Consider the following 27,007-nt stretch of genomic DNA (forward strand, 5'->3'; position numbering starts at 1 on the left):
AATCTTAGAACACCTAGGTTAATAGATTCTGAAAGCTTTATGAAAAAGCTCTTGATTGACATTCACAAATCATGTAAGATTAAAAGTTTTTTTTTCTGAATTAATAAAGGATATAATATTGTTCCGCCGATAACTTCCTTTCAGCTGATGCAACTACAGTTAGCTCGCGAAGTGGGTTCTGAAGGTGTGTTATGAAAGATCTTGGTGTACAGTTCCGTTTGTTGTCAAAATGAAAGTGGTCTTTGGTCTAGAAGTGGGTCAAAATCAGCTATGTGTATTTGGAATATTTTAGCCATTGACTCTGCAATGAATTATTTACAAAAAAATACTAGATTAGTGGATTCTGAAAGTTTAAAATAAAAGCTCTCGATGTAAATTATCAGTTTATGTAAGTGATGTAATTTTCTTTTGTTGAAAATGAGTTTACAAAATCGTTCCGCCGCTAACTTCATTTCAGCTGATGCAACTGCAGTAAGCTCGCGAAGTGGGTTCTGAAGGTGTTTTATGAAAGATCTTGGTGTACCATTTCGGATGATGTCAAAATGAAAGTGGTCTTTCATCTAGAAGTGGGTCAAAATTAGTGATGTGCATTTATAATATTTTGGTCACGGACTTGGTCATAAATCATTTAAAAATAAATCTTAGAACACCTAGGTGCATAGATTCTGAAAGTTTTATGAAAAAGCTCTTGATTTACATTCACAAATCATGTAGGATTCAGTTTTTTTTTCTGAATTAACAAAGGATATAATATTGTTCCGCCGATAACTTTCTTTCAGCTGATGCAACTACAGTAAGCTCGCGAAGTGGGTTCTGAAGGTGTTTTATGAAAGATCTTGGTGTACAGTTCCGGATGTTGTCAAAATAAAAGTGATCTTTCGCGTCTAGAAGTGGGTCAAAATTAGTGATGTGCATTTGGAATATATTGGCCACGGACTTGGTCATAAATTATTTAAAAAATAAATCTTAGAACACCTTAAACAATAGATTCTGAAAGCTTTATGAAAAAGCTCTTGATTTACATTCATAAATCTTGTAAGATTCAAAGTTATTTTTTGTTTCTGAATTAATAACCCTTCGAGTGGCATTGTCCTCCTCGAGGTCTCTACGGTAAGTGGCGGTGGCCGCGAGACGGACAGACATAACAAGCCGGTTGAGTGGCACAGCCATTTTGGAAAAATATACGTCAAGTGGCGGGGCCTCAACGGGTGATCATCGCGAATTTGGCGCGTGTTAGAAATATGACCGTTTCCCAAAAAAAACTATGAATGATATATACAAACTATATATCACTGCATTCAGCTTAAAATGGGTTATTTGATTGTATACCAATGAATTCTATTCTATTTATGTGAATTATGCTAGACTTGTTCTAATCTCATATTACCAATTTTTTTCTACTTTCATGTAAAAATACGTATAGTTACGAAATAAAACAATTGATTGTAGAAAAAGCAGTCTTTATGACAAAACAATACATTTAACACGATTACACAGTTTATTTCACTTTTTATCAGTGCGTATTCCGTTTGAATGTTCGCGGCTCGACGACGGTCGGCGCGTAATGGGCGAGGTAGGGCAGGAACATCACGTCATTTCTAACAAACTTTGTTTTACGCGGGAATTCGACCGTTAGGGAATACCATCCTTGTTTATTGACGAATGCATCTTGCAAGAGTGAGCAAGCAAGGCATAGTTTTAACGGTTTTATTTTAGGCGCGAAATGCAGCGTCGCACAGAGGCCGCGAGACGGTCTCTGCCAATTACGGGCTTGTTATGACCGAACCTTCTCGCGGCCTCTGCCACGCCGAGGCATATTTAAAAAAATGGCCGCGCCATTTGTCCTACCCTTCAACCGGAGGTGCTGCCACCCGAAGGGATAAAGGATATAATATTGTTCCGCCGATAACTTTCTTTCACCTGATGCAACTACAGTAAGCTCGCGAAGTGGATTCTGAAGTCGTTTTATGAAAAATCTTGGTGTACAGTTCCGGATGTTGTCAAAATGGAAGTGGTCTTTCGTCTAAAAGTGGGTCAAAATTAGTGATATGCATTCGGAATATTTTGGCCACGGACTTTGTTATAAATTATTTAAAAAATAAATCTTAGAACACCTAGGTTAATAGATTCTGAAAGCTTTATGAAACAGCTCTTGATTGACATTCACAAATCATGTAAGTAAGATTCAAAGTTGTTTTTTTTTTCTGAATTAATAAAGGATATAATATTGTTCCGCCGATAACATCCTTTCAGCTGATGCAACTACAGTTAGCTCGCGAAGTGGGTTCTGAAGGTGTTTTATGAAAGATCTTGGTGTACAGTTCCGGATGTTGTCAAAATAAAAGTGATCTTTCGCGTCTAGAAGTGGGTCAAAATTAGTGATGTGCATTTGGAATATTTTGGCCACGGACTTGGTCATAAATTATTTAAAAAAAAATCTTAGAATACCTAGGTTAATAGATTCTGAAAGCTTTATGAAAAAGCTCTTGATTTACATTCACAAATCATGTAAGATTCAAAGTTTTTTTTTTCTGATTTAATAAAGGATATAATATTATTAATTTTAATGACAAAACTTCCGTGAGACACAGACATATTAAACAGACATGTTTTTCGACTTAAAATACGTGAGTGACCCGTTTTTAATATATTTAATATATAATATTATTGTTCCGCTGATAACTTTCTGTCAGCTGATGCAACTACAGTTAGCTCGCGAAGTGGGTTCTGAAGGTGTGTTATGAAAGATCTTGGTGTACAGTTCCGGATGTTGTCAAAATAAAAGTGGTCTTTCGTCTAGAAGTGGGTCAAAATTAGTGATGTGCATTTGGAATATTTTGGCCACGGACTTGGTCATAAATTATTTAAAAAAAAATCTTAGAATACCTAGGTTAATAGATTCTGAAAGCTTTATGAAGAAGCTCTTGATTTACATTCACAAATCATGTAAGATTCAGTTTTTTTTTTTCTGATTTAATAAAGGATATAATATTATTGTTCCGCTGATAACATTCTGTCAGCTGATGCAACTACAGTTAGCTCGCGAAGTGGGTTCTGAAGGTGTGTTATGAAATATCTTGGTGTACAGTTCCGGTTGTTGTCAAAATGAAAGTGGTCTTTCGTCTAGAAGTGGGTCAAAATTAGTTATGTGTATTTGTAATATTTCAGCCATTGACTCTGCAATGAATTATTTAAAAAAATTACTTAGAATACCAAGATTGGTGGATTATGAAAGCTTAAAATAAAAGCTCTCGATGTAAATTATCAGTTTATGTAAGTGGTGTAATTTTCTTTTGTTGAAAATGAGTTTACAAAATCGTTCCGCAGCTAACTTCATTTCAGCTGATGCAACTACAGTAAGCTCGCGAAGTGGGTTCTGAAGGTGTTTTATGAAACATCTTGGTGTACCATTTCGGATGATGTCAAAATGAAAGTGGTCTTTCATCTAGAAGTGGGTCATAATTAGTGATGCGCATTTATAATATTTTGGTCACGGACTTGGTCATAAATAATTTAAAAAATAAATCTTAGAACACCTAGGTGAATAGATTCTGAAAGCTTTATGAAAAAGCTCTTGATTTACATTCACAACTCATGTAAGATTCAGTTTTTTTTCTGAATTAATAAAGGATATTATATTGTTCCGCCGGTAATTTCGTTTCAGCTGACGCAACTACAGTAAGCTCGCGAAGTGGGTTCTGAAGGTGTTTTATGAAAGATCTTGGTGTACAGTTCCGGTTGTTGTCAAAATGAAATTGGTCTTTCGTCTAGAAGTGGGTCAAAATTAGTGATGTTCATTTGGAATATATTGGCCACGGACTTGGTCATAAATTATTTAAAAAATAAATCTTAGAACACCTTAAACAATAGATTCTGAAAGCTTTATGAAAAAGCTCTTGATTTACATTCATAAATCTTGTAAGATTCAAAGTTATTTTTATTTTTCTGAATTAATAAAGGATATAAATAAAAATAAAATAAATAAAATAAATATTATAGGGACATTCTTACACAAATTGACTAAGTCCCACGGTAAGCTCAATAATAATATAATAATATAATATTGTTCCGCCGATAACTTTCTTTCACCTGATGCAACTACAGTAAGCTCGCGAAGTGGGTTTTGAAGGTGTTTTATGAAAGGTCTTGGTGTACAGTTCCGGATGATGTCAAAATGAAAGTGGTCTTTCGTCTAGAAGTGGGTCAAAATCAGTTATGTGTATTTGGAATATTTCAGCAATTGACTCTGCAATGAATTATTTAAAAAAATTACTTAGAATACCAAGATTGGTGGATTATGAAAGCTTAAAATAAAAGCTCTCGATGTAAATTTTCAGTTTATGTAAGTTATGAAATTTTCTTTTGTTGAAATGAGTTTACAAAATCGTTCCGCCGCTAACTTTATTTTAGCTAATGCAGCTACAGTTATCTCGCTAAGTGGGTTCTGAAGGCATTTTATGAAAGATTCTGATGTACAGTTTCTGATGATGTCAGTTAGACAGTGGTCTTCTGCCCGGAAGTTGGTCAAATTGATAAATATATGTCTAGAATCTTTAGAGCGCTGACTATTATCAATCGTTAAATCTTTGATTATCAAAAAAAGTAAGTTTTTTTAACAGAAAAATGCAAGCTTTTGTCAATAGCTTTTATAAATAATAGACTTGAAGCGTTTTGTAGGCTAGAAAGTAGGTTTTTCTTTGTTTGATAGCATTTTTTTCAGCTACATAGTAAAATTTATGATGAAATGTTCTTAATAGAATTGATGACATTCAACTTTTCCTTAAACTAATGTACTTACGCTTTTATTAACGACGAAAAAAAACATTGAAAATGTCGACTTCTTAATTTAGTCGGGTTGTTGTTCGCCGATAACTTTGGCCGATAACTTCACACCGGTGTCTGTCACCAGGCTGTATCTTATGAACCGTGATAGACAGTTGAAATTTTCACAGATTGAGATGATGTATTTCTGTTGCCGCTATAACAACAAATACTAAAAACTACGGAACCGTCGGTTACCGATCCGACTCACACTTGTCCGTTTTTTTATATTTGCTAGTCGACCCATCAATAAGGCATGTTATCTATAATATGTATAAGAAACCGTTAAAAAAGTGTTAAGTACTGTGATTCGCTATCATGTACGTAATTAGTTGTCCGGCTTTGTAGAGCTACCCGTTCTCGTTTAAGTGCATTCTCTCTCAAGTCTAACGAATTCTCGATGGCCTCGGTCAGGATACAATTAAACGTTTTCCGCGTGTACATTTTATAAATTGTAGGCACATACGTTAAGATTGGCTACAAACGGGGGTATTTTGGTTGGCAAATCATGTCGGTTACGTCCTTTTAACTTAAACTTGGCCGTATAACGGTAGAAGCGATCGCGTCGCATTTCAATTTGTCGTATCGGTCAACCGGAGCTGATTCGAAGAGACCTAGAATGGCATTCCAATCGCATATGCAGCATAGCTTTAGAAAATATAGGAAAAATGGAAATATCGCCGCTTCTGGCGGAGCGATGTTCGGCCTCTATGAACTAGCACATTCATCGCTGAGCTATGGTCGTAACAGATATCCTGAGTTTCCCGGTATGTAGCGAAAATGCTTCGTGGAGGCAGAACGACGTGTCGTGATTAGCGCTGAATCGGTTAAGCTACCGAAGCAGGTTGAACCTTGATCCTTGCAGCAAATATTTACGGTCTTTTTCTTAGTCGGATACTCTTGTCAGAGCAGTCGTGGTCATTGAGGTCGTTTTACGCCCTTTTTAGGGTTCCGTACCCAAAGGGTAAAACAGGACCCTATTACTAAGACTCCGCTGTCCGTCCGTCCGTCCGTCCGTCTGTCACCAGGCTGTATCTCTCGACTTCACACTTGAAATTTTCACAGATGATGTATTTCTGTTGCCGCTATAACAATAAATACTAAAAACAAAATAAAATAAATATTTAAGTGGGGCTCCCATACAACAAACGTGACTTTTGACCGAAGTTAAGCAACGTCGGGAGGGGTCAGTACTTGGATGGGTGACCGTTCTTTTTTTGCTGTTTTTTGCCTTATGGTACGGAACCCTTCGTGCGCGAGTCCGACTCGCACTTGCCCGGTTTTTGTTGTTTCCCGCCATGCTTCTCTATTTATTGCATTCTGCACGCACTGATTTAAAGGTGACCCGGTGAGAGCTTTAACTTGGTCGGTCCATCGCATTGAACATCACATATTTATGGTATCTTGACATCAATCCCATTGAAACATACCCCTTTTGATAACACGAGTTTGTTACGCGCGATTCCATAAGTCAACTGCGACTTTCATTCATATGGAGTCCCGCACGATAACACAACTTATGCTAATGAGCAGAATGGAGTGTGAAGTCGCATCATTCAAGACAAGACGTGCTAGACGTGCATGTTAAATATCCTTTGTTGTTTTACATGCCCTTTCTTCATTATCAAAATGTGTCATTTTGCTAGCAGCAGTTCCGCTGAGTAATATAAAATTATTTAGGTACCTATGTGTACCTGTTATTATAAATTTTGGGATCGTGTTACTTTTAATACGCCTAAAATTATATTCGCTATTGGTTTCGCGTCCAATGGGAATAAATGCCTAAGCACGAAGCCTGAGGGTTGAAGCAAACTATAGCTCGAAGGTTTCATCCAATTTAACAGTCAAATAAGATCGGCTACATCAGCCACTTGCGAGCACACCAGCGACAGCAACGAAGTTGACAGCAGTCGCCGTGGCCGAAGTCGGCTTTAACCATGTAATAAACCTATATTTCGTTTTTTTAGCATTAGAAAGAAGGCAAGCAATCTTGACGTGTCTTTTAATTGAAAAACGCTTTTTTTCAATCAGTAACTATTACTTATGAAAGCAAAATTATCTAAATAATCGTATATGATTCATAATTGTTACATAATATTTGCCGTGACTTATTTTTCAAGTGTTTTTCATTAAAAAGACACGTCAAGATTGTTTACCTTGTTTCTAATGCTAGAAAAACGAACTATAATAAGCAGAAAACTTATGTACTTTCATTATGGCGTTCTGAAAGTTATCTTTTTTTTTTTTTCATTTATTAAAGTTCTAAACAATTAAATGAATCGCAGAGTTTCATGTTTCTTAACTGCTAAGCCAAAAATGGCTTGTTTACAGCTAGAGTTCGGACTAAATGCACTACATAGGTATGTTATGAAATTGTACACATGTTACATTAAAGTTACGTTTTATAAAATATATTCATAATTACTAGATGATAACAGGTATTTTTTTACATCTTTAGTTGATTCAGGATTGGTTAGGTATAAATCTTGTAAATGTTTCGGAAGGGTGTTTAATATTTTTGGAAGCAAATAATAGTTGGTTCTCATGCCGTAGACATTTTTTGTTGGTGGTAATATAAATCGATGTGAGTTAGGTAAACCTCTTAACCTACTGTTACGATTGTATTCTTTTAAATCATCAAAGGTCGAAGACAATCTCTTTTTTATGGTTTCAAAGTTAACAGTAAAAGTTGATCATAGCAAGGGGTACATATCTTATATCTCCTAAAAAAATTACACCTAGTATAATTGCCAACCCTAGATGGACAATAACCGGTTAAAAAGGATTGAACGGCCGTTCCGTTGTCTTTTTGCAGCTTATGTCGATACTATCCTCGATTCAAATGAAAATGCATTCTAATCCCTTGTGTGCCGCCAAAATTCTTTTGACGACTTTTTATTAGACTTAAATGCCTATCTTTTAAACGGATTTGATTAGATTGTATGTTATAGTTGTTGTATGCGGGGACTTGGTATTTTATTAGAAAATATATTTCACAAATAATTTAAAAGAAACAAAACTACATTCTTTTTTAAAAATAAGTATGCTTGTCTCACCTGGGAATCTAATCCCTAGTCGATACAGTTAATGTACATGTTGAAATTTCTCCAAGAAACATTTGGTCTTACTCTCGTCTGTTGACATAAAGTCGAATATTTACTACACAAGAATATTTTTTGACAAGAAAATTGTAAAATATCTTTGAATGCATTTTTGATTCTTTTTAAAAATAAAATAATGTTTTCTTAAAGTAAAATAAGCTACCTTAAGATTTTAAGGCACTTTCCTCCAGGGCCCATTAGTTTTTTCCACTCTGTACACGCGCTATTTTATTTAAATTTGAGCACTACAATTTCTTAAGATTTGAAATTTTTTGTGTAATTATTGTATAAAACACGAACTCTTTCGATCCTTATACCTACCGAGAAATGAAGTGTCCGAAAAAATTCCATATACCGACAAACAAATATTGTCATAGGTACTTTTTTCTCCTATCAAGATCAAAAGAACTCGTGATTCTGAGTAGAAATAACATAAAAATTCTTAAACCTGAAAAAGTTGTACTTAGCGTTAATGAAATAGCCCATATGTAAAGGATATTTAATTATTACATAATTTTTGCATAAACGAAGAATTTACAATCCTAGTCAGTAAATGAGCAACTAGTAAATATGCTAATTGCTAATATTCTATTTTAAATTGTCTTATTTCATGCCAATATTCTAGGATGTCAGTGCGGCACTCGATAAATTCATCAAAGCCCATAATTGCCTGTAGGTAACCGAAATGCAGCGCACCGTATAACTGACGGGTGACATACATGTTTACGGGAAAATAGACTTTACTGACATGCATTTCGATTATTGTCAATCTGGACCGTTGATCAGTTTCTGATGTAAACGACTGAAATATATTGCTGGTAATAACTGGTACAGAAAATTGGATACTTGTTTCGAAAATTACATTTTGCGAAATGAAATTATTAGCCTGTATATGGATTAACAAAGGATATACAGATGTACCCCCTTATTCATAAACTCGCTACAATGCTCATTTAGCTAATAATCGTTTGTCTTTATCTGTCATTTTACCTTATGTATTTGTAAGAAAGGGATAAAACATACTTTAACTAAATCAGGCCCGTAAAGTTTTATGATAAGGGGGCTACTTCATAATTCTTTGCCATCGTTTTTCTTGGATACGTACGTTCGTATTTATCATGCACTTCAGTCAACCTTAGTACTTTATGTCAGACTGCCTGAAACGCCTGCAATAGCATAACACGTTCGTGCGTTTCCGTGATTATACGATGGTAAAAGATTATATAGGCACTACGCACTACATAGATCTGTAATGCCGACTTGTAGAGGAGGCTCAATAGACTCACACTAAAATGTTAAGCGGCTATCGCAGTACAAGTTAAAGTTTGTAATAAGACTAATAAGAACAAAATCCGTGTATCAGGACGAAACTAAATAATACCTTTTTGCAATAATTTTGATGTCGAGTGTAAGCTTGCTATGGCCTCTGGGTGTTGATTTGAATGAGGGTCGTAACTTTTTATTTGCAACACGTCGGTTGAAAACAAGCACCATAGAGGAACCCGTTTCCATTGTTCTTGAGTGTAGTTTCATAATAGCTTCTAGCATCGCTCACTCTCAATTATATCGTGTCCCACATATACAGATTGCTTACCTGTAGACGGAGCATATCATCTACATGTACCTACCTATAAATTATTATAGGTCTGGCGGTCTAGCATAAGTTGCGTTCTCGCGCGCGAGTCCATACTTGAAGTCGCACTTGATGTATGGAGTCACGGGCGAGAACACAACTCATGCTAGATGCTAGACCGCCTGGTATAGTATGATAGAACGATCGCTTGTATTATTAGTGCATCCGCGATTTTAAATTGAACGCGAAAATCGCTGAGTAGTATAAATAAGCAATTTCTCTTTTATTTGTTCTGTTTCATACTTGCGATTGTTCATCACGTTCCACCCTCATTTACTGCTTTAGATCTTCGTAGCCAGTGATCTTCCTAAGCGTTATCCCGATTGCTTTTCCTGACCATTGCACCGAAGCATTATTGATAATTCGTAAATGTGTTAATAACTGGAGAGGTATTTATGTTTTAAAATCTCACTGTCTTATTTGTTTTTTTTTTTATTATTATACGGATGATTGCGCTCATTTTGTGCGGGTGAGTCTTAACAGTGCACTTCGCTCACAATTTATTGGTGTCCGGTGAGGTGCACTGCAATCTGCAATTCATATACAGTTTGATTATAAAATCTGAATACCGCTTCGAGTTTCGTAAACACTTCCTAATGCGAAATTTATTAGAGATACTCTGCGTCCGTATGCTGGCGAGAACTAACCGAGTTACAAAGTGGACCCTTTAGCCTTCGATCGACAAGTCGGTAATCGAGTCCTGTCTCTTTGAGGCCAGCTCGTTAGTGACTAATGTCGTTATACTGCCTGGAGAGTCATTCGAATTGCTGCGCAAGCAAAAGCGCAAGCTGGAGTCGTCTGAGAAAACTTCAAAACCAAAATTTTTGGGACAGTTTCTGAAATTGCGAAATTTCCACAATAAAAAACTGAAAATTTCTTATATTTTAGTATGGGAACGAAATTTTTCGTTTCCAAAACGAAAGTTTCCTTAATATGTACCTATGTTTTTTTCTGTGATTTTTTTCCTACTTTTTTAAAACTTTTCGCAACTTGCACATCTGCAATACTTGTCATTAGAATAATCTCAATAATTCGCGTTAAGCACTTCGTAAATACTGTTGTGATTGCTAAAATGCTCAATCAGGAATCCCGTAGCTTTTGAGGTTTATTCAGAGGCAGTGTATAACTAAAACAGCGGATCTCAAACTATTTCGGTGACGGAACCCTTTTAGAAGCGAAGTACTTGACGGAGCCCCTAATTAAAAAATGTCGTACGTCGCCATTAAACTGTGTACCAAACATGGTGCTTAATTTTTTCTCGCGGAGCCCCTACAGAGGCTTTCCGGAGCCCTAGGGCTCCGCGGATCACACTTTGAGAATGGCTGAACTAAAAGAACCTTGCGAATATCAAGCTCATGTTTCACTGGTTCGTCAAGTTCTTGAAACGCCTGCTTGGACAAGTAATGAGAATACATAGCCTCTATGTGGGATGCCTTGCTAGCATGGTGCTTGCACCAAATAGCGTATTAGTACCTAATTTAATGCCAGTTACGCATCCGTTTCGGCTATATAATTAAAGAGAAGCGCTTCTGGTTATTACGAGTAACTCATTTGCTAACGAACTTCATATGCTAGTCTCCATATCCTCGTCCTGTCCTAACAGTTATTAAGGAATTTTAGGAGTCCTCTCAATATTCTCAATTTAGTATTCTACAGTAAGATACAGAAATAACTGACCCCATCTGCTTAGAACCTTGTTTGATCAGTTATCTCTGCAGCTTGCTGCACATTGTTGTTCCGATTTTAAAATTAGGTATGAATGAATTAAAATATTTCCATTGAAAATATTACGCAGGACGAGGGTTTTTTTATACGACGACGGTGGCAAATTTGCCTGCGGCCCGCCTGATGTTAAACACCCAATGCAACCTATGGCTGCCTTGCAACTCTAGTAGAGTTACATACGCGTTGCCGACCTTACAAGCTTACAAGGATTCATCCTTGGGAATACTGGAAACCTTACTCACCATCGGGAACACTACACTACACTATATACCTAGTATACAGAGAGTAGCATTGCTATTTTGGCTTTGACAATCTTAATTAAAATTCTGAGTATTCTCTGCATTTTGTGTAACTTTGTAAGTACTTCTGTACAAATATAATTTTGTCTTTGTACACTTCTGTGAAATACCTGGCTTGACTTTAGCAAATTAATTTCTGCCCGCGTAAACTAAAGCAGACATCTTATAATTTATTAAGGTGAAGTCACGTAAAGTTTGCTTCACTGGTGGCAGGAGTTTCGTCTTTCGGCTAACTTGTGATATTGTGATCTATTAAATTAAGGAGTTTGTGTGAAAAGTCTTTTGTTGTATTTGCTCAGGTCATTTTTATTTAAGTGGAAATATGAACTGACAAATCGTAAAAACAAAGTAAACATGTCTTTGTTACGATTTTGTTCTTGACTACCTACATTCATTATCCTTTACTCGTAGTACCTATTTGATATATTTTACAACCACAATGTATCCTAGATAATGGGGCTTGGAAATGTCAACTTCACTTTCCAAAAACTACAAAACTTGATATTACATAATATGTAATAGTATATCATTTAATAATAGTCAGTCATCAATTATAACACTGTTTTATTTTAATGTAGGCTATAATTTTTATTTACTTATTTAATATCGTGTTTTCTAAATCATAAAAGACCTTCCGCTTGCTTATATCTTTTGTTATCATACCGCGGCATTATGTACCGTATCGGGCGCTTGCTTGAATATCTACATATAATCTAATTTGTTTGTTCAAAGGAAAGATATGATACGCTGTGAACTTGTGATGCACACGAGTATGTGTGCGCGGCAGCGAGTCAGGTCAGGCGGCCATATTGATCCGCTGCAATTATTCCTGTGTGTTGTTGTATAATGTAGGGTCGCCATACTGTCAAAGAAGAGGGAAACAAGTTTTTGTTTGTAATTGAAATGTTCATTTGTTTATTTTTTTATTCAAACTTTCATTGCACAAACAAAAAAAAATTAGTCATTCTCTACCAGTCAATAATTGCAATGCAATATGACAAACAAAGATAATATGTGGTGCAAGAGGCTTTCAATAACGTACAAAGAGAAATTTTAACCGATAGGTTGTAAATGTTGTTAACTTGTTACATACCTACTTATATTTGTAATTTTATCAGTGAATTATTAGAAATCGTAATCGCAATTCGCAATTTTTTGAACTACACAATTGATGTACATGTGTACCTATAGGACATAATAGGTACCTACTTATTTCTTTAGATGATCATGACTGGTGATCAAAGATAATTCAGGTATTGCGTTATGCATCTTTGCGTAATAACGTCTGTTAACGTGGTCACCGTACTCATACCAGACATACCAGTGCGCTATATTCTATAGGTAAATATTACTTTAATATTGCTACTCACCACAGTAATGAGATCGAGCCCGCCTCCACCAATGCCAATTTGTGTTAAATCTCGTTTAATATTATTGATAAACAAATTTGAAAGCTAATTAAAGACTCGAAAAAGTGCAGTGTTCCATCGATAGCGTTGGATTTTTAAGTAGAAACAGAGACGTACCTATATAAATCGAATAGGTTCTATTGAATTTTATATTTTGAAAAGCTTCAAAGTCGGGGGCAGGTCTGCAAGCGGCTTTCAGATTTTTTTAATATCACCTTGATTTGGTGGTAAATAAGTGCGAAAAACACGATAGCTGAATGACATTAGTTTAGATATTATTTTGATATCAGTGTAGGTACGTTCAAATTGGCCTGGAAATGCCTTTTGGCATCGCGTATCCCTTGATCAGTGGCGCGTGAAACAACCCTTTTAACACATTCACACATTCGTAGCCGATAACATGGATTTTCATGTATGTAGCAAAATGCTTCGTAGAGGCAAAACGACAACGTGTCGTGATTAGCGCTGAATGGGTTAAATGAAATTCTTTACACTTAACACACTCATTGTTGCCACTAAAAATAAACACGAAGTCGATAAAAACATATTTTTTGCTGTCGCAATAACTCGTAGCTTAAAATAAATTGGTAAATGTAAAGCCTACATTAGTCACGGTTCGCATTTTGTTAATCTGATTGAAATCTATGTAATTCCAAATTAATTTACAATTGATTTACCTACCTACATTTTAGATTTATTATCAGTCGGTCAAGCAGGAGCATTAACGGAAGTAATTGGACACGAATCTACTCAATTTGATTGTTTCTTTTCCGTATAAGGGGAAAAAACTGGTTGTTGAGAACCATAATAAAATAAATAATAACGAATTAAAACTGCCGATTTTTATCGGCCGGGGTTAGTTTTGGTTATATAGTACTAGGATAGAGGCAAATTACAATTAAAAATGTATAGCCGGTCAAAGAACTTTGTAAGTAGAAAAGGCGCGAAATTCAAATTTTGTGTGGGACGTTTACCCTTCGCGCCTAATACATTTTTTGCCGCTTCTACTGACGGAAATGGCTAGATAGACTAAGTATAATTCGTAAATTTTAAAACTCTTTTACTAGTCCAAGAGTTACACCAATATAAATAAGTCTGCAACGATTTAGATAGCACACGCAGTGTTATTTATACGTCATAATTTCGTAGAAGTTTGACGTTTAAAATAACACTTGCACTGCGTGTGCTATCAAATTAATTGTAGACTTATCTTGGTCTAACTTTACCCTCTTTCCCTTAGCGTTTATCCTATCAGTCTTCAGATGCTGCTATGAAAGTTAAGGATTCGCTTTTCAAGGGTCACAAGTTTCTCCTCCATTTAACACGATCATCGGTAAAATTCCATGCCTAATACGTTTGTCTCTTATGACAATTATGACGTACATATACCTACTTAAGTATGATATTGATTCAATATCGGATTTCGCCTGCTTCACATTCACATCGAAGTTCCGATCAAAATGCAAAATTTAGAGCGAAAATTGTTTCTATAGCAACCAGCTAATTAACGAAGAGGCAGATTATTTGTTAGAAGATAATATTTCCAACGCATTGGCTAAAAGCATTGCAGCGTAAGAGGATTACGTCAATTTCATTAGGACCTAATTAAATTAAAATTGAATGATATTAAATCAAATAGGTACTTACTCAGATTAGTAGTTCTGTTTCTAGAAATTATTTCATGTAAAATGTCGTTTAATAACAACAAAAAATTGCTAATCTTTATATTAAATAACAAAACTATAACTTCAATTGCCTACCGGCCAGATTCGAACTTTAAGATACGTCAATTAATAGATCTAGGAACGATATGAATTAGGTATGTCAGTGTCAAATGTGACGTGTCTTCAAACAAAAACGTCACTTTTGAGACTGACACATCTAAACCATATCGTTTCTAGATCTATTAATTGACGTATCTTAAAGTTCGAATCGAGCAGTACACCTTACTTCGGTAGTCAAATAGGAACCATTAAATATAGTTTCGCAGTTCCAGTGAAATTTAATGTAATTTTTTCGAAAATTGTTCAGTCAATCCCCAATTTAGCCATTAGAATTTATTTATCGAATCCACTTAAACTCGAATAAAATAACAATAAATTACTCAGCAAAGTGGATTTACTCAAGAGCTTGGCTCTGTCAACAGCAAAATTGGCTACAGTAGTGAACCAAGGTTGAGAGTAAAACGTCATTTTAAAACTTGCAATATAATATTAAGAGTGATTTGAAATAATATTTATTAATATACTTAGTCCATCGCGTTTACCCAATAACTTAGTTACCGTGATAGCTAGCACGGTTCATGAGATACAGCCTGGTGACAGACGGACGGACGGACAGCAGAGTCTAAGTAATAGGGTCCCGTTTTTACCCTTTGGGTACGGAACCCTAATAAATCAAATAGGTTCTATTGAATTTTATATTTTTGAAAAGCATCAATGTCGTAGGCATGTCTGTAAGCGGCTTTCAGATTTTTTAAATATCACCTTGATTTGGTGGTAGGTAGGTAAATAAGTGCGAAAAACACGGTAACTGAATGACAAAAATTTGATGTCATTTTGATATCAGTGTACTTACGTTAAAATTGGCCTCGAAATGCCTTTCGGCATCGCGTATCCCTTGATCGGTGGCGCATGAAACATAACAAGCGTTTTAACACATTCACACATTCATAGCCGATAACATGGATTTTCCGGAATGTAGCGAAAATGTTTCGTAGAGGCAAAACGACAACATGTCGTGATCAGCTCTGAATGGGTTAAACGAAATTCTTAACATTTGCATCATACTTTACTTGTTGTCAACTGTTGTTGCCACTAAAAATAAACACAATGTCGAGAAAAACATATTTTTTGCTGTCGCAATAACTCGTAGCTTAAAATAAATTGGTAAATGTAAAGCCTACATTAATCTCGGTTCACATTTTGTTAATCTGATTGATATCTATTACTTAATTCCAAATTAATTTACATTTTAGATTTACTATCAGCTGGTCAAGCACGAGCATTAACGGAAGTAATTTCACACGAACTTACTCGATTTGATTGTTTCTTTTCCGTATATAAGGGGAAACAACTGGTTGTTGAGAACCATAATGACGAATTAAAACTGCCAATTTTTATCGGTCGGGGTTAGTTAGTACTAGGATAGCGGCAAATTACAATAAAAAATGTATAGCCGGTCAAACAACTTTGTAAGTAGAAAAAGGTGCGAAATTCAAATTTTCTATGGGACGATTACCCTTCGCGCCTTCATTTTTTGCCGCTTTTTTCTACTGACGGAAATGGCTTGACAGACTAAGTATAATTCGTTAATTTTAAAACTCTTTCAAATCTTTCTTTGGTCATGTTGTGGTCAATGAGTTTATCCATGAGGCGTTATTGACGCGCACTAGCGCCACACAACCCGGCGTTTCTGCCTAGACTGTAGAAAATTAAACGCGGTATCAAAAGGCGACTCGTATTCTATTCCGTACATTCCGCAAACCCTGGATAGTTTGAAGGAGGCGAAGTACTTGTCGTCCATTGATTTAAGCTCGTCGTTTTGGCAGATACCGCTAAATGAGAGTTCGCAGGAGAAAACTAGTTTCTGTGTCCCTGGTCGTGGGTTATTTAAATTTAAAGTCATGCCTTTTGGGTTGTGTGGCGCTAGTGCGCGTCAACAACGCCTCATGGATAAACTCATTGACCACAACATGACCAGTGACATAGAGAATGGTATGGTCTTTTGAACCGTGTGTTGGAAAAGTTGAAAATGGCTAATTTAACGATAAATTTCGGCAAGTCAAAGTTCTTTGGACAGTCTATTAAGTACTTGGGACATGTCGTAGCTATGAATTAGGTTTAAGAACTGACCCAGAGAAGGTTTCAGCCGTTTTGAACTTTCCCATACCCACGACTTCTCGTGAAGTAAAGACGTTTTTGGGCATGTGCTCTTGGCACCGTCGGTTTATAAGGAACTTCGCAAGTATAGCAGCGCCTTTAAATAACCCGGCTTTTCAATGGTCTGTTGAGGCCGATAACGCTTTCAACACCTTGAAGAATGCATTAGTGACTGCTCCGATTTTGGCGGTTCCAGACTTTAGCAAAGTTTTCTCGGTACACGCTGATGAATCTTCATATTGCGTAGGTGGCATGCTCTCACAGACTATTGATGGCCACGAGCATCCTATTGCGTACGTTAGTCGTTCTCTGAACAAGTGTGAACGTAATTACAGCGCGACGGAAAGAGAGGCTCTTGCGGTTTTCTTTTCGGTTGAGAAGTTCCAAGCGTATTTAGGCTCGCGTCGGTTTAAGGTGATTACGGATCACGCGTCACTAAAGTGGTTCATGAACCTGGAAAATCCAACAGGCAGGTTGGCACGTTGGGGTTGCAGACTGTCTCAATTTGATTTTGATATTGAGCACAGGAAGGGCTCCGACAATGTCGTACCTGATGCGCTGTCCAGGCTCATGAAGGTTGACGCCGTGGACCAAGTGAATCCTAACGACGTGACTGACGAATGGTATGACAGGACGTTTAAAGGTTGTGAAACTTTGCCGGCCAATTTCCCAAACTATAGTATTAGGGGAGGGAAATTGTACCTTCTTCTTCTTCTTTCCCTTTTCCCACTTTAGGTGGGGTCGGCTCTCCTAATTAATTTACGCCAGGCACTTCTGTCCTGGATTGTCGTTATGTCTATCTTGGCATGCTTTATTGTTCGGGTCATGTTTGTCCACCAGGTGCCGGGCGGGCGCCCTCTACCGCGTTTTATTTCGGGCAATTCCAGCGCCTTACGAACCACATTGTCATCGTCTCTTCGCATAACGTGTCCGTACCATCGTAGTCGATTTTCTGTTATTTTTTCAGGTATTGGAGCTACCTTGAAACTACCTCTTACAAGTTCGTTTCTAATTTTATCTAGTCTAGTAACACCCCCCGACCATCTCAACATTTTCATTTCATTTACATGTATTTTCTGTTCATGACTTTGTTTGACAGTCCAACATTCGGCGCCGTATAGTAAAGCAGGTCTTATTGCAGTCTTGTATACCTTTCCCTTAGTTTTGATTGGCATTCGAGGGTCACACATGATTCCTGTTAAGCTTCTCCATTTTTGCCACCCCACGTTTACTCTATGCGCTACGTCTGCATCGATGTTTGCGTCTGCTGTCATCAATGAGCCCAGGTATTTAAACTGTGTCACTTTTGGTACAGGTGTTCCGTCGGGGTAGTAAATGGTATTAGCTGCTCTATAATTTGGGTTTGGATCGTACAGACATTCCATATGTTCCGTTTTTGACTTGCTGACACGGAGACCGTATTTTTCGAGGGCTGTCATCCAATCCGATAGGTCTTTCTGGAGTTGTGTAGGCGTATTGGCCACTAAAGCAATATCATCCGCATATAGCAGACTCCATGGTAGCGGAGCTTGAACATCTTTTGTTAGATAGTCCATGACCAGGTTAAAGAGTAACGGGCTTAAAGCCGATCCCTGGTGTACCCCTACTTTGACTTCAAAGCTGTCACTCAAACCAGCTGGGCTTTTTACCCGAGTTTTGATCCCTTGGTACATATCTTCGATCAGTTTGATGTAATACTCGGGTACATTTTGGTCTCTTAATGCTTGCCACACAAGTCTCCTCGGCACTCGGTCAAACGCCTTCTCTAGGTCAATGAATATGAAATGAAGGTTCTTTTTATTCAGTCTGTGTTTTTCCATTAGTACTCTTACTGTCTGGATTGCATCTGTCGTGGATTTGGAAGGAGTAAAGCCGAATTGGTTTGGTGATATTGATGTTAATAATTGTATTCTCTGGTTGAGTACACGCTCCCATATTTTGAGGGTGTGGGATGTTAATTTTATTCCTCGATAGTTTCCGCACTGGGTCACTTCTCCCTTGTTTTTGTAGAACGGCACTAGGAGGCTTTTTCGCCAGGAGTCTGGTATCTCTGATGTTCTTAAAATGAGACAGAACAGCTTTGTTATCCATTCGATACCCAGAGGTCCCAGCGTTTTCCACAATTCCGCCGGTATCTCGTCTGGCCCAACTGCCTTGTTGTTCTTCATTTGAGATACTGCTTTCTGTACTTCACCTATGGTTGGATCTTTTATGGGACCCAGCACTGGTTCTAAAGGAACGAGTTGTTCACTCGGAAATTCCTCATTCAGCAGTGATTCGTAGTACTCATACCATCGTTTATTTATATCTGCATTTTCAGTTAAAAGTATGTCATTTTTATCTTTAATATATTTGTTTATTTTTACGTATAGGGTGGCGTTGTGCCTTTTCTTGGCAATTTTGAATATCTCTTTATCTGATTTACTATTCTCTATTTTATTGTATAAGTCCTCACGCGACTTAGCCCTAGATTGAGCAACGGTACGCTTAGCAAGCAATTTTGCTTCTTTATATCTGTTTTTGCCATCTTCATCGTTTGACTTCTGCCACTCTTTAAAAATCTGTTTCTTATTACGTATCTTTTCCTTCACATTTGTATTCCACCACGTGGGATCTTTTCCCGTACTGACGCCACCTTTGGAAACACCCAGCAATGTTGTTGCTTGGGCTTTACAGAAAGTTTCTAAATTTTCCCACATTTCATTTGACGACTCGTAGTCTCGGTCTACTTCATCCATTAGGTATTTGTAGATGACGGCAATAAGAGGTTCTCCTTTCGCGCTGTTTAGATCTTTCCATTTAATTTTGGCCGTTTTATCCACAATAGTTTTAATAGGTTTGGGCAGCCTGAATGATGTCACAAGGATTCGGGAGGGAAATTGTACCGGTTGAGTAAAAACAAGTATAATCTTTTGCGAGAGTTTGATTGGAAGGAGGTAGTGCGCAAGGGTGATAGGAACGCTATTTTACACGCGAATCATTGCGAACCAACCGCGGCACATTTTGGAGTGTTTAAAACTCATAGGCGGTTGTCGTTGACATAATACTATTGGCCAGGGATGTATAAGGACGTTGTCGATTTCGTGAAGGCTTGCGATACCTGTGCAGCCTATAAGCACTCACAGAAAGCGACTCCAGGTCTGATGGGACAGCGAAAAGTATGTGATCGACCAATGCTAACGTTGAGCATTGATTTTATTGAGTAATACACTGACGTTGGAAATATAATATATATTTAAATTAAACCATCATAACATTATAACACAATAACAGATATTCCTTTCTTTTAGCGCTGTGACATTTTGACATAGAACTCTAGTAAATTCATAATAACATTGATAACTAACCTGCCAGTATAAATCTATACATACTCAACAGATTTGGTAGGTCCTCTTCCGCGCTCTCGTGCAGGATTTACGTTTTTGTTTGTGGTTACGTGTTGCTTCTCAAAGTATACGCTTCTTTTTCCGCTTCGCCGCGCAACCAGCGCGTTGGTGGCGAAGACTTTTGAGCACCATGTCATTTTGAAGCACGGTGTACCCGAAACCGTAATTACTGATAACGGAGTTCAGTTTACGGGATCGGAATTCAGACAGTTGTTGAAGCGTTATAACGTACCTAAAGTTTTTTACGGACCTCAATATACTCCACAGGTAAACCTGGTTGAGCGATACAATAAAATGATCATGACAGCTGTAGCTTCGTACGTAGAGGAGAACCATAGAACTTGGGATGAAAAATTGCACCAAATTCAGTTTGCAATAAACAGTGCGGTGAATGAAACCACAAATGAGTCTCCCTTCTTTTTAGTTCATGCTAGAGAGTCAGTTATCAATGGGTCGTTTTATAAAGACACAGATAGGGATTACGAGCCAGGTATGCCTAGGGAGGAATATGCGGGTAATTTCGGGATTTTAAAGGATATTTTTCATCAGGTTAGGTTACGTTTATTGAGAGCACACGAAACAAATGCTAGGAATTATAATTTGAGAAGACGTCCAGAACAATTTGCGGTAGGCGATTTAGTATGGAAACGTAATTATGTGCAAAGTGACGGACAGAATTTTAGGATGGCGAAACTCGCCCCGAAATATGTTAAGTGTAGAATAAAGGCAGTGTTGTCGCCTTTAGTCTACGAGTTAGAAACTGAAGATGGTCACTGTATAGGATCATGGCACATTAAAGACTTGAAAGGCAAGGTAGCAGCTGCTGGGGTGGTGAACGGTGGACGCGCGATCCGCGTACAGTACAGAGTAGGTACTGCTCGCCGCGCCGCCACCGTTGATTAAACAACAGAGCTGATACACGTTATTATGGTTGTTTGTTAGCAACAGTGTTAAATTGATGGAATAATATTAATTAAATATTTAAATCGTTGAAAAATAGGCTGAAATATGTTCAAATAATTGTTTATGATTTATTTCTTTGGGTTATACTTGCATATAAAATTATTCCATGAATTTCATTAGTTACTGTTATTTTGTTATTTTGATTGTGTCATCCCAGGGACAGAATGGCTTCAGATCATTTCCTGGTTGGTTTTCGCCCTGGATGGGCATCTTTTACATAGAGATCATTTCCTGGTTGGTTTTCGCCCTGGATGGGCATCTTTTACATAGAACAGTGAAGCGAAGTACATCATGCTCTGGTAGCATCGATCAGAGGCTTGGTTATGCAGTAGCCGCTGCATCCATGAGCTAGGAAGCTCGTTCTGTAGTTATTTTGCCACAAACAGTAAGTAGAATATCATAATATATAGATGTCCTCAGGTTGGACTCCTTGTTGGATCTTGTTTGACCATTTCGCTTTGTTTCCAGTCTGCTGGTAAAACAATGTGGTGGGAAGGGCGAGTCACAGCTGAGAGATGAGTCCACTCTAGGTATTTCCAGCTGGTGAGAAACTTAGATCATATAATGTCTCTTAGGTTAGCCGACCACATGTTTCTAGTTATTAAATCTTGAAATGTTTCTTTCAGCTGACTGGGTGTGTTATTACGAATGTAAATTCGGTTATTATATCGGAGTATGGGAGTCTGTCCATATTCCCAAAACTTCAAGTGTGTCTGGTGAGCAGTTTGCCATGAGAGTTTCGCTCTTCTACTGGGTGGAGGAGACGACGCCTTCAAGCTGAGACCTTAGTCCTTCTGTGGTGCTCTGCGGTGTCGGGACGGACTCCTGCTGCTGCAAGTCGGATACGGCACAGCGGAGGATGACACGTCGGGCTTGAACTGGCGGTAACATTGTTATGAGGTTGGTGTACACTTTCCTTCTATTCTAGAAGCATTTTCCAAATTGAAAGTTAGAGAATTTAGTAAAATCGTATGTGATGGCAAATGATAATTTAGGGACTAACAAACTTAGATAGGTCTGCTTGTAAATCATTGTAGAACCATTTATGGCACGACCCAGCTCTATTGTCTGACATTATAAATATAAGGTGCTTATGCTAGCTTAATGATTTACCTGTAGAACAACTGCCCGTGTTCGAAATAGAAATAAATGATGTGTCACAAAAATTAACATTTCATTTTGTATCCTTTAGTAAACCCCTGAATTGCTGATGGAAATAAGTGTTAGCACCTGTTGAGATTTTGGTAAGATTTAGTTTGGTTAATCAAGTAACTTTAATTGTCCGTGGGTATCCTCTGGGTAAAGCCCCTGCCGGGCTAGGAAAATTCACGTGACACTAGTACTAGAGTTACACCAATATAAGTCTGCAAAGATTTGATTTGATAGCACACGCAGTGCAAGTGTTATACGTAATAATTTTATAGAATTTTTGACCTTTAAAATAACACTTGCACTGCGTGTGCTATCAAATTCATTGCAGACTTATCTTGGTCTTACTTTACTCTTTTTCCCTTATCGTTTATCACATCAGTCTTCAGCTGCTGTTATGAGAGTTAATGATTCGGTCACAATTTTCCCCTCCATTTAACACGATCAACGGTAAATTTCCATGTCTAATACGTTTGTCTCTTATGAAAATGATGACGTAACTTATACCTAAGTATAAAATTGATTCAATATCTGATTTCGCCAGTTCACGTCGAAATTCCGATCAAATTGCACAATTTCGAGTGAAAATTGTTTCTATAGCAACCAGCTAATTAGCGAAGAGCCAGATTATTTGTTAGATGCTAATATTTCCGACGCATTGGCTAAAAGCATTGTAGCGTAAGAGGATTACGTCAATTTCATTAGGACCTAATTAAATTAAAATTGTATGCTATAAATCAAATAGGTACTCAGATTAATAGTTGTATTTCTAGAAATGATTTCGGAATAATAGCAACATAATACGAGTATCACACATAGCTAATCTTTATATTGGTTAACAAAACTATAATCTTAATTACCTACACCTTACTTCTTACTTCCGTAGTCAACTAGGAACCCTTAAATATAGTTTCGCCATGTCTGTCTTTCCGTTCGTGGGAGAGCGTCGCAGTTCCGGTGAAATTGAATGTCATCGTCTCAAAAATGCGTTCAGTCAATGCTCAATTTGGGTATTTTTGTTTGAAGTAGAATTTAATCGAATCCACTTAAACTTAATAGTGAACCAAGGTTGAGGGTAAAGAACTTAGTAAAAATTCATTTTAACACTTGCAATATAATAGTGAGAGTGATTTGAAATAATAATTATTAAGATTATCTTGACTTGGATTTCATATTTTCTGAGTAACCCAGAAACGCTAACGGTTTTTTAAAATATTAGTCCAGGCATAGGGTAAAAATTTGGAAGCATGAACTTTATTCGCAAGAGTGTAAAGGCGTGCAAATCTTCTTTAAGGCAATATATACTCGTACCTATGATACATTTTATACCTAAAATAAAAAAGTAAATACTTAGTTACAAACTTTTCATTCGACGCTGGAAAGGAGAAATTGGATAAGCGACACGCAGCTAACTTTACGGGGGAGCCAAAAAACTGCAAGACTTTCTAAAAAAAATCATTAAAATTCCTAATGATGACGTATTTCCTAAATTAGACATTTTATATGGTTATAGTGATGTATTCTACATTATCCTATTATTATTTTACCTTCAAATGAGTAATTTAAGAATTTAGTGTCGCTTAAGCAAAATGGTCGTAAAAATAAATTTAGGTAAATTTATCTTACCGACATGTTTCACAAGAAATTAGTCAGGTAAAAAACTCCAATGTAAATTTGGTGTCAGAATTGATCGAGTAAAAACTATCTTATTGCAAAGTATGCTTATTTTATAGTCAAGCAAAAAAGTATATACGTAAAATTTTCCAAAAAACAAATCAAGATAAATTATCTAACACTTTTTAAGGAGCAATTTCAAACTCGATAAGCTGCTTATGCGACACATTCAACCTATGATACATCTACATTCTATGAGTTTTATAGTTATCAACCACAAGGAAGATTGTCATACCTACGCATATAAAAAAGCGCCCTTTAAGGAATTTGTATAGCTTTATTTCAAATAAGAAGTTATGTAACGAGTCTTAAGATAACAAGTGTACCATTTCTATTTGAGATCAAAATTGCTTAAAAGGGTCAACTTAATTATGAGGTACCAGTAAGAATGGGAAATTTATATTTGAAACCAAAATAGGAAAAAAATATTATCTCGTGTTTTCATACCTTAGATTAATATATTTTTTTCCGTTACTTGGCATTTTCTGATATTATGAAAAAAAAAACAACAAAAAGAAAGTAAGTACTTAAGTTAAAAAAAAATACTAGGTAGCTTCCAACAAATTTCAGGTAAAATGGGATAAACGACAAAATTTTTATATCTGAAATTAGGTAAATAATGATAAACGCCAATAATTCACATTTGACAGTTAAGTAAATTTATCCATAATATAGAAAGCTATAATTCGGTCAGGTAAAAATAGTTAACCGACAGTGAAAGGTTAGTTGTCATAAGGCAAAATTATCCAAGCTAAGCTTAAGCTGAACTGGCAAATAAGTAAAAAATAAGGTTCATTACACCGAATAACTTTTCATCTAATCTCCACTTCACTCCACAAAAAATTGTTGTAAACTAAGTCGTTTAGTGACTTAAATGTACCAGTGATTCTCCAAATCACCGACGGGATAAGCGACACTAAAGTCGTCAGATGGGTACGAAACCTAGTCCATTCGATGCAGAAAAATCTGGCGATTCCAACGATGTATATAACTCAATTTCTCTGAAAATGTCGCTTATCCAATTTCTCCTTTCCAGCGTCGATATAGTAATAACATCATATAGTTATAAAACCACAATCTTATTAATCACGTCTCGGTCGGTCCTATTTGTCTCATCCAGTTATCAAACTCCATCTAAACTTCGCGCTAAAGTCGTCTAGCTTCAACTCGTCTCTTCTGTCTCTTAATTATTTTTCCTCCGAGAATTAATTGACCCTCACAACTTTAAACGCCTAGTGACGAAGGAACCAATTTAAAAGTGTCCCCACTTACCATCAATAGTTCTCGAGCCGTGAGGGCCTACGGCGAAAATCGAAATAAGTAATTTCGTTATCCGCATCTCTATCACTCTTGCATATTCGGGCGATAGAGAGCCAAATTATATGAACGAACGAAGTGTTTAGTTGGCGGTTGGTCCCCGGTTCACTCTCCAGAAGTTAGGCACTCGATGACAATGCTGAGTTTATACTGAGAGTAAGCCTATTGTCTCTGATAATGAAGACGCCGCGATGGACTTAGTTGTTGATCCTAGCCTTCCAATTAATACTTGGATTGGAAGCAATTCTAAACCAAATTATAAATAAGCGGCAACAATTAAGTAATTAATCCAGCCTTTAAATATGAGAGCTTTGAAAAAGTACTTAAGTAGGTATAGGATAAGTTTACGATTTTAGTTAACGTAATAAACTGACCGAGTGTAAATGTAGGTCTACCTTTCACTAACTAGGGATGTCGCTCGTTCAACATACGACACTCACATTGTAAACACGATGCCGAATGGAGGTAATTTTAAGAAGTAATTAATGTAATTATACACAAGTCCCATTTTCGTACAATAGTATTGTCGCCTGTGACGTACTTAATAAAGGCGAATTTAGTATTGAGTTTTCATTTCAGCAGAATACGGTCCCATCTTCAAGCACTAACTGGCTGTAACAGTTTAGCCAAACACTTCGCAGCTGGCTAATTAACTGCCACATATTATTAATGGTTGCGCGGTTTATGTTCTTAGATGTACCAGTGTAACGTGATCTCGAGATCTATAACAATTTTGCATAATAGCAGAATGTTTTTATATTGGTTTGCCCGAACAAACTTGAGTTAATCCTGCAAGCAATGGGAGTCCCTGTTTTCACAAGCGCTAATAGACCATAAGTGCTGTTTTATTCTGCTTTTGCGCTTTCGTGTTATAACGCGGTTGTATATTAGCATAATTAGTTAATGTTAAAGGTGCCATTAATCGGAGGTAGGCTTTGTTAAATCAACCTTTTGCACAAAAAAAAAACATTTAAAAAAATTCTTACTATGTACTTGCACAAAAAAATGGGATTTGCGAACTGTGTTACAGCAAGTTACAAAATTGGTTGAATATAGAGCATTTTTTTTTGATTACTTAAGTTCAGTTATTTTTTAAATTAGCTACTCAATGAGTTAGGCTTATTCGTTTTTCAGTAAGTGCTTAAAATCAAAGAGTATTACCAGGTCATACTAAACCCAAAGACGGCACTGTAAGTACGTTGAGTCAACATTGTTTGATATGCTCCTTACTTCGCCTTAGCCAAGTCCCAAGTCTCCCCGATTTCGTTATCTCCGTGCTGTGTTTGCGCAGCCTGGCCTCCTTGTGCAGTATTTGTTCTGCTTAGATGTCCAATGTGTCGAGCGATGAGTGGGTTGCGGTACCACACTTAAAATGTGATGCTCTACGCTCTATATATTTGGTAAAGCAAATCTGGGAAATTGTAATTAGAGAAAGTTGTGTGGAAGTAGGTAAACCATGAAATAAATCTTTCTTTTTATTAATCTTTCATATTTGGTAGTGGTCAAAAATCGTCGATTAAAACATTGTATGTGCTGTATTAAATATTCAATATCTATATTATATACATATATTATATATAGAGCGGAAGATGATCCGCTGATGATGATGATGATGATGATGAATCCAAAAAGATGAGTAAAAATTCCAA

At 36.8% G+C, this 27,007-nt stretch overlaps 2 protein-coding genes across 2 annotated transcripts in view; one reads left to right on the forward strand and one right to left on the reverse strand.

Moving 5' to 3' along the window:
- LOC134789654 (uncharacterized) overlaps window positions 1-16,615 on the reverse strand; it is a gene marked incomplete at its 3' end in the record, with an annotated part of 39,221 nt that extends 22,606 nt beyond the window's left edge. Inside the window, exon 1 of the mRNA XM_063760245.1 lies at window positions 16,464-16,615. Coding sequence (XP_063616315.1) covers window positions 16,464-16,615 — 152 coding nt within the window. The remainder of the gene's footprint in view (window positions 1-16,463) is intronic.
- Window positions 1-27,007, forward strand: part of LOC134789749 (uncharacterized) — a 304,376-nt gene that overhangs the window by 95,982 nt on the left and 181,387 nt on the right. The window lies entirely within an intron of this gene.

The sequence above is a fragment of the Cydia splendana genome, chromosome 4, assembly GCF_910591565.1.
Source record: "Cydia splendana chromosome 4, ilCydSple1.2, whole genome shotgun sequence".
NCBI classification, from domain to species: Eukaryota; Metazoa; Arthropoda; class Insecta; order Lepidoptera; family Tortricidae; genus Cydia; species Cydia splendana.